At 40.4% G+C, this 15,762-nt stretch overlaps 1 protein-coding gene across 24 annotated transcripts in view; it reads right to left on the bottom strand.

The window, feature by feature from the left end:
* The window catches only part of celf2 (cugbp, Elav-like family member 2), a 182,173-nt gene that overhangs the window by 98,807 nt on the left and 67,604 nt on the right, over positions 1–15,762 (bottom strand). For 5 of the 24 annotated variants that reach the window (XM_051107440.1, XM_051107442.1, XM_051107444.1 and 2 more), the window contains exon 1: positions 15,336–15,560. The exons of 1 other annotated variant lie outside the window; for it this stretch is intronic. In XM_051107440.1, coding sequence (XP_050963397.1) covers positions 15,336–15,454 — 119 coding nt within the window. In that variant the 5' untranslated portion in view covers positions 15,455–15,560. Of the gene's footprint in view, positions 1–6,424; positions 6,758–15,335; positions 15,561–15,762 lie in introns of those variants that run through there. 18 more of the 24 variants (XM_051107445.1, XM_051107455.1, XM_051107456.1 and 15 more) reach the window with 8 other exon arrangements.

Here is a 15,762-nt window from a genome sequence, read left to right as displayed (position 1 = left end):
AAAGAACGATCCAATGCAAAAGACATCAGCATACACAAGCAAGTCCAGACTGCTGATCATTCGAGCCACCAAATCAACTATAAATGACTAATGTGTTCCGCATGCTGGACTTATCGACTGTAATGCTAAACCTTTCCCATTTACAATTAATGACTAACAACACCCTAAAGCCTAACTATTTAGCCTAAGCAGGAGTGTCATGTCACAAACATTGCAGGATGATTTATCTACCAAACTGCTTGAGTTTACTGTTTTTTTTTGACATCACTTACCCTAGTTACGAGCAATGATAAGGATACAGCCACTTTAGCAAAATTTAAACAAAGTTTCGCTATCAAAACTGGTCCATTGACAAATGGCACCGTTCACACAGAAATCAGTTTCACTTAAATGCAAAATTGCAGATCACATGGGTTACCAATGACTTAAATTCGCCCACAAAATTTTGTAGCGTGATGGTAAATGTGACTTTGTCCGACGTTTTCCTTAGCAAACCATTTAGCTCATTAGCCTAATTGTACGTGATGCAAATATGTTCCCTTGACACATTAATATAATAATAATAATAATCATCATCATCATCGTCATCATCATTATTAGTAGTAGTAGTAGTAGTAGTAAATAATCTTGTGTTTTATTAAAAAACATTAATTGTAATAAATAAACCACATTAACCTATTGATTATCAGTTATTTTACAACACCTCAAAGCAGAACATTCAATCAGATATCAGAGTCTGAACTATCGGTTTATAACAGCAAAAAATGCAGAATATATGATCAAATAGCAGAGATTGGAACTGACTCTGTGGAACAGCTGAAATTGAACTGACAAAAAAGGGTTTCTTTTTTCAAAGCGACCAGAAAAAAACTGAAAGGCCAATAAACACGTCTGTTTCCAGTTTGTGTGTGAGAAAGGAAGCAAGAGATTTCTATGGTTCCAAGGCCACAGGGGAGAATGTTATTCGTCAGGTATAAAGAACTAGACAAACACTCCTGCCTTGACTGGAGTCAGCTTTTCAGCAACTAAAAGCCATCGTCACGAGTGCACGCGTGACCATAGACAGAAAGCGAAACACGCTTGTCTCTCAGTGAAATCAGAGAGTAGAGTGTGCATAAGATGAAGAGACTGAGTAAACGAGAGAAATGAGGAACAGCAACAAAACAGTCGGCAAATACAGTAAAAAATAAAAAAAAAGATTTAGTCCTCTAAATAAGTGTTTCGCAGCTGGTGGGTCACAGATCTGTTCTGATTGGGTCTTAAAAAGCAAACACAAAATGCAAATCATAAAATGCAACTATAATCATGCACTGAATAGCAAAATAAAAACAATCTACTTTTAAAAGGAATCCGAACGCACTTCTTGTTTTGTTGTTAACATTAACAATTGTAGCAGATTTACAGACTTGAGGAAGGAGGCATCAATCGTCTCCTCATCCGTCACTTTCACACATATGGGCCGGAAAAACCACAGACATGAGTGATGCAGTACCTCTAGCACATATACATCTGACCCTGAAACACAAGCGCTTTATAGCGCTAAAAGAAAAACGCTGGCCTTGAGTTTAAAAACTCACGCATTCACTTTCTGGATGTTTAGGACTACAATTGCCACCCATTTTTGATGAGGCTTTTTGACTGGGACGTCAGCTGTTTAAGAAGGAAGTTATTGCATTTTGATGAAAGATTACGAAGACAAACATATTAATAACATGCACTGATGAATCGTGCACAATAAGACCAGGAACGCATATTAAGAAAGTAAATAGGGTCAATTTTGATTACACGATGACTTTAAGCTTGGCTGACTGTGTGTGTGTGTGCCACAGCTCCTTACACTCGTTAATCATCCCTTTATCTTCCAGTGATTTCAGGAATGAAACTGCACCCTGTAAGCGCTGGAGGCATCTTTACCCTCCCTCTGTCTTTCCTGTCTTCCTTCCCTTCCATTTATGTCTCATGCTCTAGGTTAACAGCAGATGTGAGGAACCACTCAAACAGGTCATGAGTCAAAGGTTACGGACTTCCCAGAGTTTTGTGAGGATAATTGTGGAAAAAAATAACTTGTCTGCTGAAGAGAAAAAAAAAAGAAAGTCAATCTCGCCAAACAATGTAAGTGTTTCAGAAATCAAATCAGCTACTGGCGATGTAATTTTCCGACATACAAAACTAAATTATAACTTACATTCACTTGACACAAATTTCTTTTTGTGCTTATTTGTGTAATTTATTTTTATTTTCATTCTTGGAAAAGACTTGTATGTCAGTATGGAAACCCCTTTCGGCGTTTACCAAAAAGTAATTGCGAGATAAAGATTAAAATAACAGTCAATTGTGAGATACAGTCCCTATTGTGAAATATAAAGTTGCGGCGGTGAGTTCTGGATGAGCAAGAAATGAAAAAACCTAGTTATTTTCTGAAATTTGCATCACATTTGCAAAAACATAACTGAATCGCCAGCGTCCCCTCCCACCGATCCTCCAACACATCCTCCAGTGGGATGGAAAACAAGTTCAGTGAACCCCACACCGGAACTCTGATCAGCCCCTTTCTCTCACACAATAAGAGCTTCTTTGTGTCCTGGAGGACCGCTGGAGTGTTCTCAGATCTAAAATTAAGTTAGCCTGTCAAATGACTTCACTTTACTGCAAAACAAAAAGCCAGAATTGAGAATCAACAACAAAGTTGGCAGTTGAAGTAGCTTACGACAGGCAAAAATGTAGACTGCGCAGTTGGGGATTTAAAGGACAGGTGTTTTATATTCTCACTCGAGTGTGTGTAATGTTTTTCTGGCAGAGAGGTGAGCGGCTTATCACGTAGTGAAGAGAGAGATTAGCAAGTATTCACTCTCTGGAACACGGGCCAGCTGGATGCTGCCCGTCCACCTTCTTACGTGTGTGTGTGTGTGTGTAATGGGAGAGTGATAGCAACACCTTGTCACAGAAGTGCTAGTCCATGCTTATGGTGAACTCGCCCGTCAGCGAATTCACCTACAAGTCTCAATGTGAGAAAAGAGGCACGTGGGGACAGCAGGAATACAAATGAATAAACCTGGGAGCTGAACACAACAGAAAGGCCCCTACACAAAGAGAAACATTCATGAGCGAAAAAAAGACCTTTTGATAGCAATCACATGGTATAACTGGAAAAATAAACAAGACCTATTCAGATATTACCCACCATAACAGAACGAAATAAACAGATGAGGCCTGGTGCAAGATTTTAACCAACTAGTTGTGATAAAGCACATATCTATCTATATATATGTCCACATGAGTCAAAATCACCAGTAATTCTGAACCGTTCAGCCCTCCTAAATAGATATGTACTTTTTTATAACAAAAATAACAAAAAATGTGACCCTGGACCACAAAACCAGTTATAAGGGTAAATTTACATCATGATAGCTAAAGAAACAAGCTTTCCATTGATGTACGGTTTGTTAGGATAGGACAATATTTGGACAAGATACAACCATTTAAAAAGCTGGAATCTGAGGGTGCATAAAAATCTAAATATTGAGAAGTTGTCCAAATAAAGTTCTTAGTAATGCATATTACTAATCAAAAATTAAGTTTTGATATATTTACAGTAGGAAATTGACAACATATCTTCATATCTTTACTTGATTTTTGGAATAAAAGAAAAACTGATCATTTTGACCCATACAATGTATTTTTGGCTACTGCTATTTAAGACTGGTTTTGTGGTTCAGGATCACAAATATGATGTCTGTTTAATGCTATACATGTGTAATGTTATTGTTTTTAGCGTTTTTATTTAAGACTGTGTCCATTTAACTACATATAAACGTGAACTGGGTCACTGTAAACTAGCAGCAAGCAAATAAATTGATCAATATTGGTTTCTGTCTTTAAATTAATCTAATTACAACAAAGTAACCCCACCCCATATTCCAAAGTACTTATTTTGACGTTTTTATAAGAGAGTGAAGTCATTATTTAGTCTCCTCATAAGCTGTTTGTAATTTCGCGGGCGTTTTTTCTCTCAGAACGTTCTGTCTCAAATTGTTCCCAAAAGTGTCGTTAGACATAAACAAATAGCTGACTGTCACACACTCTATCAACTGTAAATAGCCCGTAGATGGGAATAGTGAGGAAAATGTGGAGCAAAAAGACGGAACGGGGCGAAATTCTCACCAGAAAACAAGCGCTCATCAAGCGTTGGTAGTTAAAGGCGAGCGGACGTAAGTGGGACAGCGGCAGCGTCTGTGAAGAGCCCGCGCTGCATCAAACTATCCCTCGCGCCCAGCAACACTGCACTTTAAGTGAATTACGTGTCCTGCGCGTGCTCTAATCTGATTTCGGCAACACATGCCACGTAACAAATCAAATTTGAAACAACCCAGATACAGAGAGAGAGGGGGTGAGAGAGAAGGGGAGTCAGTCATTGCGCATTCCGATGGTTTAAAAGCAGAGACGGAGCGGCGCATGTTTTCAACACCGAGCTCGAGCCATTTCAGTCACATGTCTCCTATTCATGCATGAGCTGACACTGCGCTGCGGATCATGTGCGTTAAATGTAAAGCCATTATTTATCGCTATGATGCATGAACTATTATATAATGGAGGGGAAAAAACTATACCAATGGGCCATTTACAATATATTATCTAATAATATATGATTACAGTACAATATACAATATAATATATAATTAAATATACTATATATATATATATATATATATATATATATATATATATATATATATTTTTTTTTCCCTATGTATTTTTTCAGAGGCAAGGCAGACAGTGTCTCAAAATATTTTGCACTACAAAAGGAAAAAAAAAATGCACTACAAAAATAAAACAACTCCAATATTACAAAATATAACATTCAGAAGTGTATAAATCACTTGTTTCTCTAAAGAAACATTGTCCGAGAGCGACACCAACAAATAAAGTTTCAGCGGGAGTCAACGTATCCCTCGCCTCCCCTGAGCCCATTGCATTTTAACAGACCCACTAAAGTGTCTTGAGTTTTTTGGGGGGTAATTGAGAATGAATGAGGAAAACTCACGCGAGGGGAGGCAATGCCTCCATCGCAATATGATTGGATATGACTGGTCATGATCGGCTGTCATTCTGCATTCAGATACCAGTCTGAATGAATATTACAAATGGGAAGACTACTTAAAAAATAAAAACAAATAAATAAACAAACAACTCACTTAGATATAACCACTTTGTTAAGTCAAAATAACATTTAAAGCTGACTGAAAATATTATCTGTAGGAATTTTTTAGTGAGTAATCAGCCTGGTGAAATCTCAGTGTCTGTGAACAATATTCACAGAATTCTGATGACTGATGATCCAAAAAATCGGATATAAAAGAATAGCTGAACATAAGTGCATAAATAAAATATGTTGTTTAAATAGTTACTGCCTTGAGTTATCATTTTGGAATAAATACAATATTATATTATATTGTTAATGGAAAGCTATAAAATAGATGTTTTCCATTATTTTTCTGATAGTGTAATTAATGTTTATTTAACCAGTTTATATATATATACATATATATATATATATATATACACACACACACATATTTGTTTTTGTGAATTGTGGGGACTTTCCATAGACTTCTATAGATTTTATACTGACCAAACGATATTGTCTATCCCCTAACCTAACTCTAACCCTACACGTAGCCCTGACAGAAAACATGTTTGCATCGTTACACTTTCAGATAAACATCATTTACTATTTTTAATCATTTTTTAACATTGTGGGCACCGCAGGAAAAATTTCAGGTTTTACTATCCTTGTGGGGACATTTGGTCCCCACAATGTAGCAAAAACAAGTACACACACACACACACACACAGCCTACTTTTGTAGCAACAGACGCGTTTTAAAGTTGATCCTGATAAAATATGAATGAGTCTTAAATAAACAAGCAAATCAACTGAAACTGTGTTGCGTTCTATAATCGAATCTACCTTTAAAAAGCCATAAACGTTCCGTTTAGCGAGTATCAAAGTAACCCGAGTTCTTTATATTGCATTCACTTTTAATCAGATGTGATATCAGTGGACTATTTCATTGAACTGCATCTTCTCGCACAGTACACTGACTATTCACTGCTACAGTTTCGCCCATGCAGTGCGCAGATCAGTCTACGTAATATAACAAAACTCTGAAACATGATTCGGACTGTCCGATTACGGAGCACTAAACACGACGTGTTTATTTCAAGGATGCGTTTGAGCAGCGGCACAATAAGTGCAGTTAAAAGCAAAAACAACATTAGCACCATCAGCCCCGTTATCTGATTGCTGATAACACAACGCGCGGCGCAAACACACCACCGCGTGCCCTATTTGTCAACACGCTCTCGCCGAACAAGATGACAGAAGAGAGCTGAGGAAGCAATGAGATAAACAGCTAAACGCTTACATCCTTTCTCCGGCGCTCAACAATCGCCCCTCCACCATCATCTCGGGTAGAAAATCCAAATTGTACGACGAAGTCATGTTCAGGCTGACCGTGTTGTGCGCCGCTGACTGGATAACGCCCGCCTTCCGAGCGAGCCTGCCTGCCTGCCGAGTTTGGGCGCGGGAGACGGAGAGGGACAGGTGCAGCAGCGCGAGCGGCACTGGACACGCACACACTCACTGCGCTTGTCACATTCTTTTCCGCTCACCCATTAGAGTGTTTTTCCTCTACAATCCCCTCAAAAACCCTTCTTCTCAGACAACTAGCGCTCCGGAGCGTCAAGCGCCGGGAAGGGAGAGGCGTGGCTGCTGGAGCTGCTGCTGCAGCGAGTTTTTAACCAATGCATCCCTGAGCTATATCAGCCGGTCGGTTTTATATAAATGGACGGGTGAATAAAAGTATCCAAAGCGGTAAGACCTTCTTTACTTTAAAGAACCACAAAAACAGATTTTCTGAGGAACGTTCAAGCAGCTCTTATCCATACAATGGAAGTGGATGGGGATGCCACAAAAGTGGTCCATTATGAATTTGCATAAAAATATGGCCCTCCACAATAGCTCTAAAATGTACATTCTTTAACGTGGAAGTAAGCCTATGGATGAGACTTCCGCTTCATTAACCGCTATAGGGAAATAACGAGAAGAATAACAGCATGCTGTAAACGGTCAAACTGTTTGCACTACAAACCAGTTTGCTCATAATTAAAATAATACATTAAAAAACACTTTTTGCAATATCAAGCAGCAAAACAAGCTGTTTTGTACATCTAAAAATAGCTGGATGCGGATGAGACCAGAAGCTAAACCCATAAAATTTACAAATGGCTGTGGCCACTTGAAAAAAAAAAGAATATTGGATAATGTGGATGTTATTTTATTTGTTAAAGGGATAGTTTACACAAAAACTTGCAACCAGTTACTTACAAAGCATAAAAAAGAGAAAATCCTAAGAAAAACAATGGCTACCGACAACTATTTGATTACTAACATTCTTCAAAATATATTCTTTAGTGTTTAACAGAAGAAAGAAACTCACACAGCTTTGGAACATCTCGAGGGTGAGTAAATGATGACAGAATTCTCATTTTTGAGTAAACTATCCTTTTAAACATCTCCAACCCCTTTTATTTTCATTGTAGCCAAGACGAAATAAACGGAGCAAAATATTTATTTTGTGTTCAGCAGAAGAAAGAAGAACATACTTGATTATGAACAACCCTGTGTTTTTCATCTCTGAGGGCAAACTATACTTTCTCCATAAAAGCAACCTTGGAGAAACATGCATTGTTCCAAATTATTGAGATTACCGTGGTATAAACATCCGTAGATCAAAATGAGGTTGAGAGATGATAAACAAACCTCTAGGTATTGAAGATTTATTGCATCAGTGTATTTACTGCATCGAATGATGAATGCAATACGAGGCGCATCCCCATTTTACTGCGCTCATCCGTTCATGCGTATGAAAGAGCGCGTTTTCTTTTTGTTTTCCCCTCGCGTGCCCCCAGGGGAAGGGGGTCTCGAGCCGCGGCTCTACAGAGCACGTGCAGGAACTAGGTCATGGGAAACACACTCATGCTTAATGCATATATACACGCACACACAAATGATGGGGAAGAGACGTTGTGCCTCACATAAAATAAAGAGATCTGGGGATATACAGCCTGAATTAGGAACCATTAAAAAATTGCATTGCGTTGCAGTTTATGCGTTTAAATTGTCCATGGTAATTAGATAACAACATATTCAGCCAAAAGCCTCAAAACAAAACAAAAATCCATAATGGGCCACGCTTGTCTTTAAAGACCAAGTGCAATGAAGGATTTCAACTGCCATTAAAAAGCAGTTGTGCAGAATTAAAGTGCTATAACCAGCAACAAACAGTCAAATTAAACCCATAGAAAACAGTTTTGGCAATTTGCGATAAACAAAACGTGTTGTGGTCTGTTAGGAGTTGTAGCCAACAATGAGCTATAGTGCTCAAAGACGGTGTTTGTGTATGCAAGGATGCACAATCAATATTTCCTTCTAACTGTAACATTTATGAGAAAACAGAAGACAAAACTAACCCTAGAGCCAGATCCTTAGAGACAGTTTAGATATAGACTAAGATTTCTGTAATGATTGTACACAAATTATTATAATACGCAAAAACTGAGCCGCTGGGGTCATCTTTCCTTCTAAGAAACACTTGTAAATACCGCCTCCAGCTTGGACAGTGGAGCAAAGGTGACTCATAAATAAACAAACAAGCAGTTAATATACAATAATTTCCAACATTACATTGCATTATTCAAGTCAATATATGTAGGCATTAAACCACCAACACAAAGTACTTATACAACCCTAAAATATCAATTTGTGCATCAATTACACTGAGAAAAACCAGAAAAAGAAATACTTTTTGAGTTCTAGACAGGTTTATAAACATGCCGCTGTTCTCGCACAATGCCATATCTACTACCTTGAGCAAATATACCATTAAATAATGGATTGTGCAATAAAGAAGCAATTTACGAATGCTCGGCATTGCTGTTACGCATGTTATGGAGATGATGAATTCACTAAATGGGCTTCTGTTTGGAGAGAAAACTCAGCAGTAAACCCAAAGACAGCTAAAGCTTAGACGAAAGAAATAGAGGTGAACGTGAAGGAAAAGGCTATTGTAGTCTGCTAACACACAGTGCTAACACAAGCAGTCTTCTTGAATGTGAAATAGAGAATATTTTTGCTTAATAAGGTACATTTCCATACCGTACAAATATTTTTCAAGCCTCTGCTAACTTCTCTGTTTCTTCAAAACTAAGCCCTCGGAAGACATGGCAGCCAACACGATGTAAATAAACCCAAACTGACTTGAGAGCTAACCGATGACGCGAATAAGCCCATTGCTAGATAACTTGTTTATGAGTAAACAGCACATAGCACACTTTGTTTATAGCCTTGCTATAAATCTTACTTAGTTTTAAGGAGCTAAAACCCAGGAGCTTTTAGGGGCAAACGCAAAGCCAATTTTCAATCCCAAAACTGCAGTAGAAACACCTGGATTGAGCTTTGGCACCCCGTCTGTGGAAAAGAGGCAACAGAGATAGAGTGATTTCTCAGGATACCCATTTTACTGATATCTGGCAGGTAGCGGGGACAATTTACGTGTGGTATTAAGCGGCTTAAGCAGTTCGGAACAAGAACTCACGCCACAGACCTTCATGTCGCCCCCCGAACATCCTTCAATCTTTCTAGCTTCCTCTTCTGTGTCCTTCTCTTGGGGTTAAGAAGTCTGATGAAAGCACTTAAGGGCTGATATAATTCTCTCTCACAGAAGATAATGGAATTTAGCCACAAGACGTCTTTCATATGGGCTCGTCTCTTCCTCGCTGTCTCTCACTCTCTCTCACACTCTCAGGTCAAAGGTTTCCCTGTTCTTCCTTCTGCAGTTGTTATTGTTAGCCTTTTACCTCTTTCTGTTCTTTTATTGTCATTTTTTGTTCTTTTTTTCCTCACCTTCTCCCCAGGGGTTTCGGGGGTATAACCTGAATATTTTCTCTTGCCTTGAACCTGCTTACTGCATTACTGTTGCCTTGCATTATTGTGAGTAGAGAGCTGACAGCGGTAATTTTAATGACAGTAGAACATTTTGCCATTGCGAACATACACAGCCCCAAATACAAATACCCTCATGTAGACTCACATGACATATCTGAATGTAAAAATCCTTATAGTTTAAGATTCATATCATGGTGCATTACATCGATAACCTCTAGCAAATCTTTATTATTTCAGCATAAATGCCCTGGGTTGAGCTCCCCATGTCCTCGCATCCTAGTTACGCCCCTGTTCTGTCTCATTTTCTTGGGGTCCTTGTTCTTTGTGTTCTTTCTCTCTCTCTCTTTCTCACACCTTCTCTCTCTCTCTATGCTTCTCCCCCTTGGGTCTGGACCCAGCTGGCCTATAACACGTATTGATTGACCACGTAGGAGGAGAGCAAGGAGACAAGAGAGAAAGAGAGAAAGAGAGAAAGGCAGGCCCGGCAGGCTGCAATGCACAGAGACAAAAATAGTACACCAGGAGTTCAAACCGAACGGAGAGAGAGAGAGAAAGAGAAAGGGGTGGGGGCAGGGAAGGTAGATAGATGAGGGATAAGAAAAAGGAGAACACGTTAAAGATGGCAGATATGGGGCGGGAAAAAAGACTGTGTGTATTAAGGGTGGTCTTAAAAAAAAACGAGGAAGCTGGAAAGGAAGGAACTTGTGGGAACCATACATAAAGTTAAAATGACAAATGCTCTATATATCCATCGCTGGTCTCTGTGGTATTTTTGTAAGGTAGCTTTTTAGAATTGAGCAGCTAAGCCCAGTGTAAATTCCAGAACTAATAACTGCTATCGCTTAGAGCGATAAACAAAACAGCTGTAGAAGTCAACATAAGCATATTTGAGGAATGTTTTAAGGTTCTAATTTAAGTTCACCCCCTCATGTCATTACAAACCCATAAGACCTTTGTTCATGGACACATTTATCAGTAGCCTCACAACCTTTCTGGGCCTTGAACATGGTAGTACTATTACTGTCTGTGCAGGATCATAAATCTCTTGGATTTCAACAAAAATATCTCAATTTGTGTTCCTTACAGGTCTTACAGCTTTGGAATGACATGAGGGTGAGTAATTAATAACAAAATATTCATTTTTGGGTGAGCTGTTCCTTAAAAAAAACGAATATGTTTACATATGTAACTAACATGTGCCCAGTTACATAGTAAACTTGCTTGGTACCTCACCCGGTACGGGTGGTACACTTGCCATACGGAGAGTTTGGGTACGTGGGTTAGCTTGCTTGGGTTGTAAGCAAGCTAAAACAGCAAGGTTGCTTTAGCAAATGTGTTTTTATCTCACGTTTTAGAGGGTCAGGTTTAGTGTGGGTGCACCTTTTAGCACCACTCGCGGGAAAATCAGCGGCGAAACATACAACAACCAATGATAAAACATCGCCTGATTCATGCATATGCGTTTTGGATCCGTTCTCTTAGCACCAATCCCTAGACATTTCACTTTGAGAATGTTGCAAAACTTGCAATAAACAACGTAATAAATGAGTCTGAGTTGGTAGAAGTGATACTTATTGTAAAACGTATCGTTCCAACTCCAAATTTTGATTGGATGAACAATATCCAGTATATGCGCACCAAGTATCAGTTAAATCCATGCAGAAACTTGCACTATGCTTGACTATATAAACAACTAATGTCAGTCCTATGTGTACATAACAAAATCGCCATGTTTTGACGCATTTTCATTGTTGCACAGTATATACATCATCCCTAGCATATAGTTTTGTGCATGTAGACGGACAGACGGGCTGTCAGCGGTCTGTCAGAAGAGTCTGTTTGGGCTCATGAATATTTGATTAACTCATGGATTATGTAAAGCAGTGAACGTGCTCATTTGGGTGAAAGCACACACATACATACGCATAGTCTTAGTTACGCTATGTTGCATACTATAGATACTTTGCCTCGGGTAACATACTGTTTTCAAATAAACACGCTCATATATACACAGATGATGTAATGAATTTGTCATTACACATCAGAAGAACTAAACTACACGCACAATGTTTTAAGTATAAGCCAAACATCAGAGAAACCGATATATACTTGTACGTCTATTATTCATTCGTTTTACCATAGTGAATAAGCAGAAGGTAATTACTGCTTTATGACTAATTTGAAAGTTCTGTGCAACTTCCACTTGGGAGTCGAGAATCATAAGCAATGTCAGAGATAAGGGAAAGGTGGCTTAAGGCCTCTGAGTTATTTTCAATGAATCATTGATCCAATTCAGAAAACAGGTCTGAATGATTTGATTGTGAATTGGACTGATGTGGTTTTAAAGTTTAACCTAGTGACTCAATAATTCAACGATTAAAAGCTTAATGGAGGGGGAAATGACTTAAATTTGATCTGTTCTTCAAATAAAGCTATTGTATACATTTATGGTAGGCCTACTTCTATGGTATCTTCTGTATTGAAGCTTGAAAGCCTTAGTCTTCAGACAGGTTATTCTTCAAAAGTAAACTTTTTTGCTCAATGGAAGACCAAAGTCTGCATTGGTACAGTATTATGGCCAATTTGTACTGTCAACATGGTTCTAACTACCTAATAACAGGTGCGGTTTAATGACACATTTAATGGTAACTCTATCACCCCCTTGAGAGCTGTGGTTTGCTAGTACATATGTGTAAGCTTGTCAGTGTAATCTGGGATCAGTGGCCTGTCTAATCTACTACATCAACTCGACCCCTGTTGTTTACATCTTCACCATGCCAACCAGCAGTAATGCTATTATGACATCACAGAACATCAACAGCATATCATATCACATTGCAGTCACTCTAGACTCCCAAATATTAATTTCACAAGCTACTTATATTGATGCAGAACTAAATCTGCTTCCTAAATCATAAAACCGTTTAACATTCGAAAGTACGGGCCCATTTTTGCCTCCCACTATCCCAGAATGCCAACCTCAGAGTGATTTTTACCAAGTGCAATGAACCTTACTGGTTTAATTGAACAGGTCTTGGGTAGCGAAATTGGAGTTTAAATAAATTTGCCATTTCTCTCCAAGTCCTACATTCATTAAGGAGCCTTTTTCCCCTTTCCTTTCTCTATCCATCTCACCCCCTTCCTTTGTTTCAACATCCCTCCCCCCGTTCCCCTCATTAAAGCGGGACCCTGAGAGTGCTGGTCACTGCTTCTCATTTATTTTCATTTGAAACTCGCACAGCTTCGCTGAGCCACAGCTCGACGGTAGGCACCTAGGGACAGGTCATTCTCCTATAACACAAAACCACACATTTCTGCAGCACGTTCGCACACATATCCCAGAATGCACAGTGACAGCAGCCCGTCGCCACAGCCACACACAGACATAACCGCCATCGCCTTGTTTTACCGCAATGAAAGGCTTTCCAAGCCACTAATTGCAGAGTACAAACTCTTGTGTTTATAGCGGAAAGTCGGCAGTGCTGTACAAGCGGTTTTAGGAGGAAAGTGTAAGCTTTTATGATGGCCTGTGAAGCGCAAACTGACCTGGTGTCATCCGTGATTGCTTAACCCTTCAACTTCCTGTGAGAAACACATTCAGCCTTTGCTAAAGCATTTAAATAGCGTCTTCAAAAGAACACTCAGGCAGGCTGTGCTTGACAATCTCGTGACGATCTGATGAATATCTACGAGGACTAAAAATGATTTGTAGGTAGTGTGCAAATTGATGTCTAGGTAGGCAGCCCACTAGGTTTCGGAACATAAATGGCACCACAAAAGACATTTCAGAGATGTTCGATATCAGTAATATTACACCTAACGATCAATCTTAAATAAAGTCATTGCATTTCTAGCCATCGTTACAGTACGTTCAGCATCAGATGGATTGAAGTTAGGCACAGCGGCATAAATCGATGCGAGTCCTCAGCGAACGACACATTACATCAACTGCCAGAGGCACGTGCAATAGATTTATTTACAGTCCCGGCATGTATGTAGCGCCATAAATCATTTTTTCATCAAATAACGATAAGCATTCTCAAGACCGTAGATTCAGCCCCGCGTTTGTTAACATATGGACATATTTCTCTAATGAGCTTGCCTATGCACACGTGTGATGGTTACACACCTGTACGGCACAGTTCCATTTGACATTTCTTTATTGGAGGAGCTTAAGTTATGGCCAAGGTGTGTGTGTGTATGTGTGTTACACCAGAAGACCTGACCGCAGTCATTGGAGAGATTCATGTTCCTCGGGGGCTATTTTAAAAGCCATTGAGCACAAGCACAATGAATGAGTAAAAGGCCATAAATCTACTCTTTAAACCAACATGGCTGCCTCTCTGGCCCAACTAATGCCCTCACACCCCATTACACTCTGCACATTAAACGCCTGCGTTATTAACCGCCCATAACCCTGGGAGAAAAACCAACCCGACACGGCCTGATTAGCACTCTTCTCCACTTTTAAAGAAGAGACAGAGAGACAGAGGTAGAAAACAAGCCACGAAGTGAGTGACAGCCTCATTGTCGGGGCGTCCCATTGTTGAGAATGCTTTCAGCGCTACGCTCCCTACATCTCTGCACCGAGTGCCCCCCTCCACTCCTCTCCAGACCCCCCCACCCTTCTAAATCCAATCGTCAGAGAGGCGTGCAAACAAAAGCAGACATCTTTCTAGCGGCGGGACGGGGCTTAACCCCTCCTGCTCGTCCCTCTCTTTGTTTAATGCGATTATTACATCCAAACAAACTCTGAATTTAGGTCCTCGCAAGTGTGTTTGCACACTTAAATGTATGCAAATACACTAGCACACTTTACAGCATGCGTTAATAGAGATTAACACCGCTTCCGCGGAAACGCGACTGCAATAAGTGAGCACCCAAGCACAGTTTTATTATCGAGGATGCAATGCCTCACTCTGTCACTCCGTTTCCCTTGCGCACACACGCACGCATGCACGCGCATCTTCAAACACTTCTCTATAGCTGTATCAACTCTTCAGTCTTTTAAGAGGCTCCGAACGAACCGTAGGGAAGAGAAACAAGAGAGGGGAACGTCGCAAGCTGCGCATTTTTACGGCTGGCAAGACAAGTGCAGGCGGTACAGCTCAGGCAGGGTCCCGCAATTTGACAAAAACACAACTGCATGCACGCACCGGCCTACAAACGGCATGTCAACGTACCGTGCCAACAAAACCGCAGGGCTGCCGTCAACCAAACATTCCTGAAACGGCTCGCCGCATGCCTGCAGCTATGAACGGCAAAGCTTTCGGTTCTCTGTGTATGTGTGTGCATGCATGTCTTTGTGTGCTGTCCAGGGACAGCTTTACCTCAGCAGCAGTTCCTCTGTGCTCCTCATGGAGACAGCGCTGTTCGCGGTGGATGGGTATCGCATGCTGTCCACACACACACTCGGCACAAAGCCCAGCTCAGACGAGTGCTCCAACATCGCCGTTACTCCGAACGCAAGCACGCACTACACACGCACACGATCCTTGTGCTTTCAGTTGTGGCGGGTGTACGCTGGCCCTTTCTCTAGCGTCTGAATCCTCTCTCTCTCTCTCGCAGTAACACTCCCACCCATCCACCCTCGCCGGCTCCCTCCTCCTTCCCCTTGTCCCTCCCTCCTCCCGTCTGATTCACTGGGCTGTGATAACCCTTTCTGACAGCTCATGTTGTTTTTGGGCCAGAGCTAGTGCTGTTAGCCTGGTGCTGGCTAGCTTTGAGAAGCCTGCTGTTGTCCAGGATGCCCAACAC

The sequence above is a fragment of the Labeo rohita genome, chromosome 4, assembly GCF_022985175.1.
Source record: "Labeo rohita strain BAU-BD-2019 chromosome 4, IGBB_LRoh.1.0, whole genome shotgun sequence".
In the NCBI taxonomy this organism is placed as follows: domain Eukaryota; kingdom Metazoa; phylum Chordata; class Actinopteri; order Cypriniformes; family Cyprinidae; genus Labeo; species Labeo rohita.
Note: the sequence above shows the minus strand (reverse complement) of the source record. Positions and strands in the feature narration are given on the sequence as shown.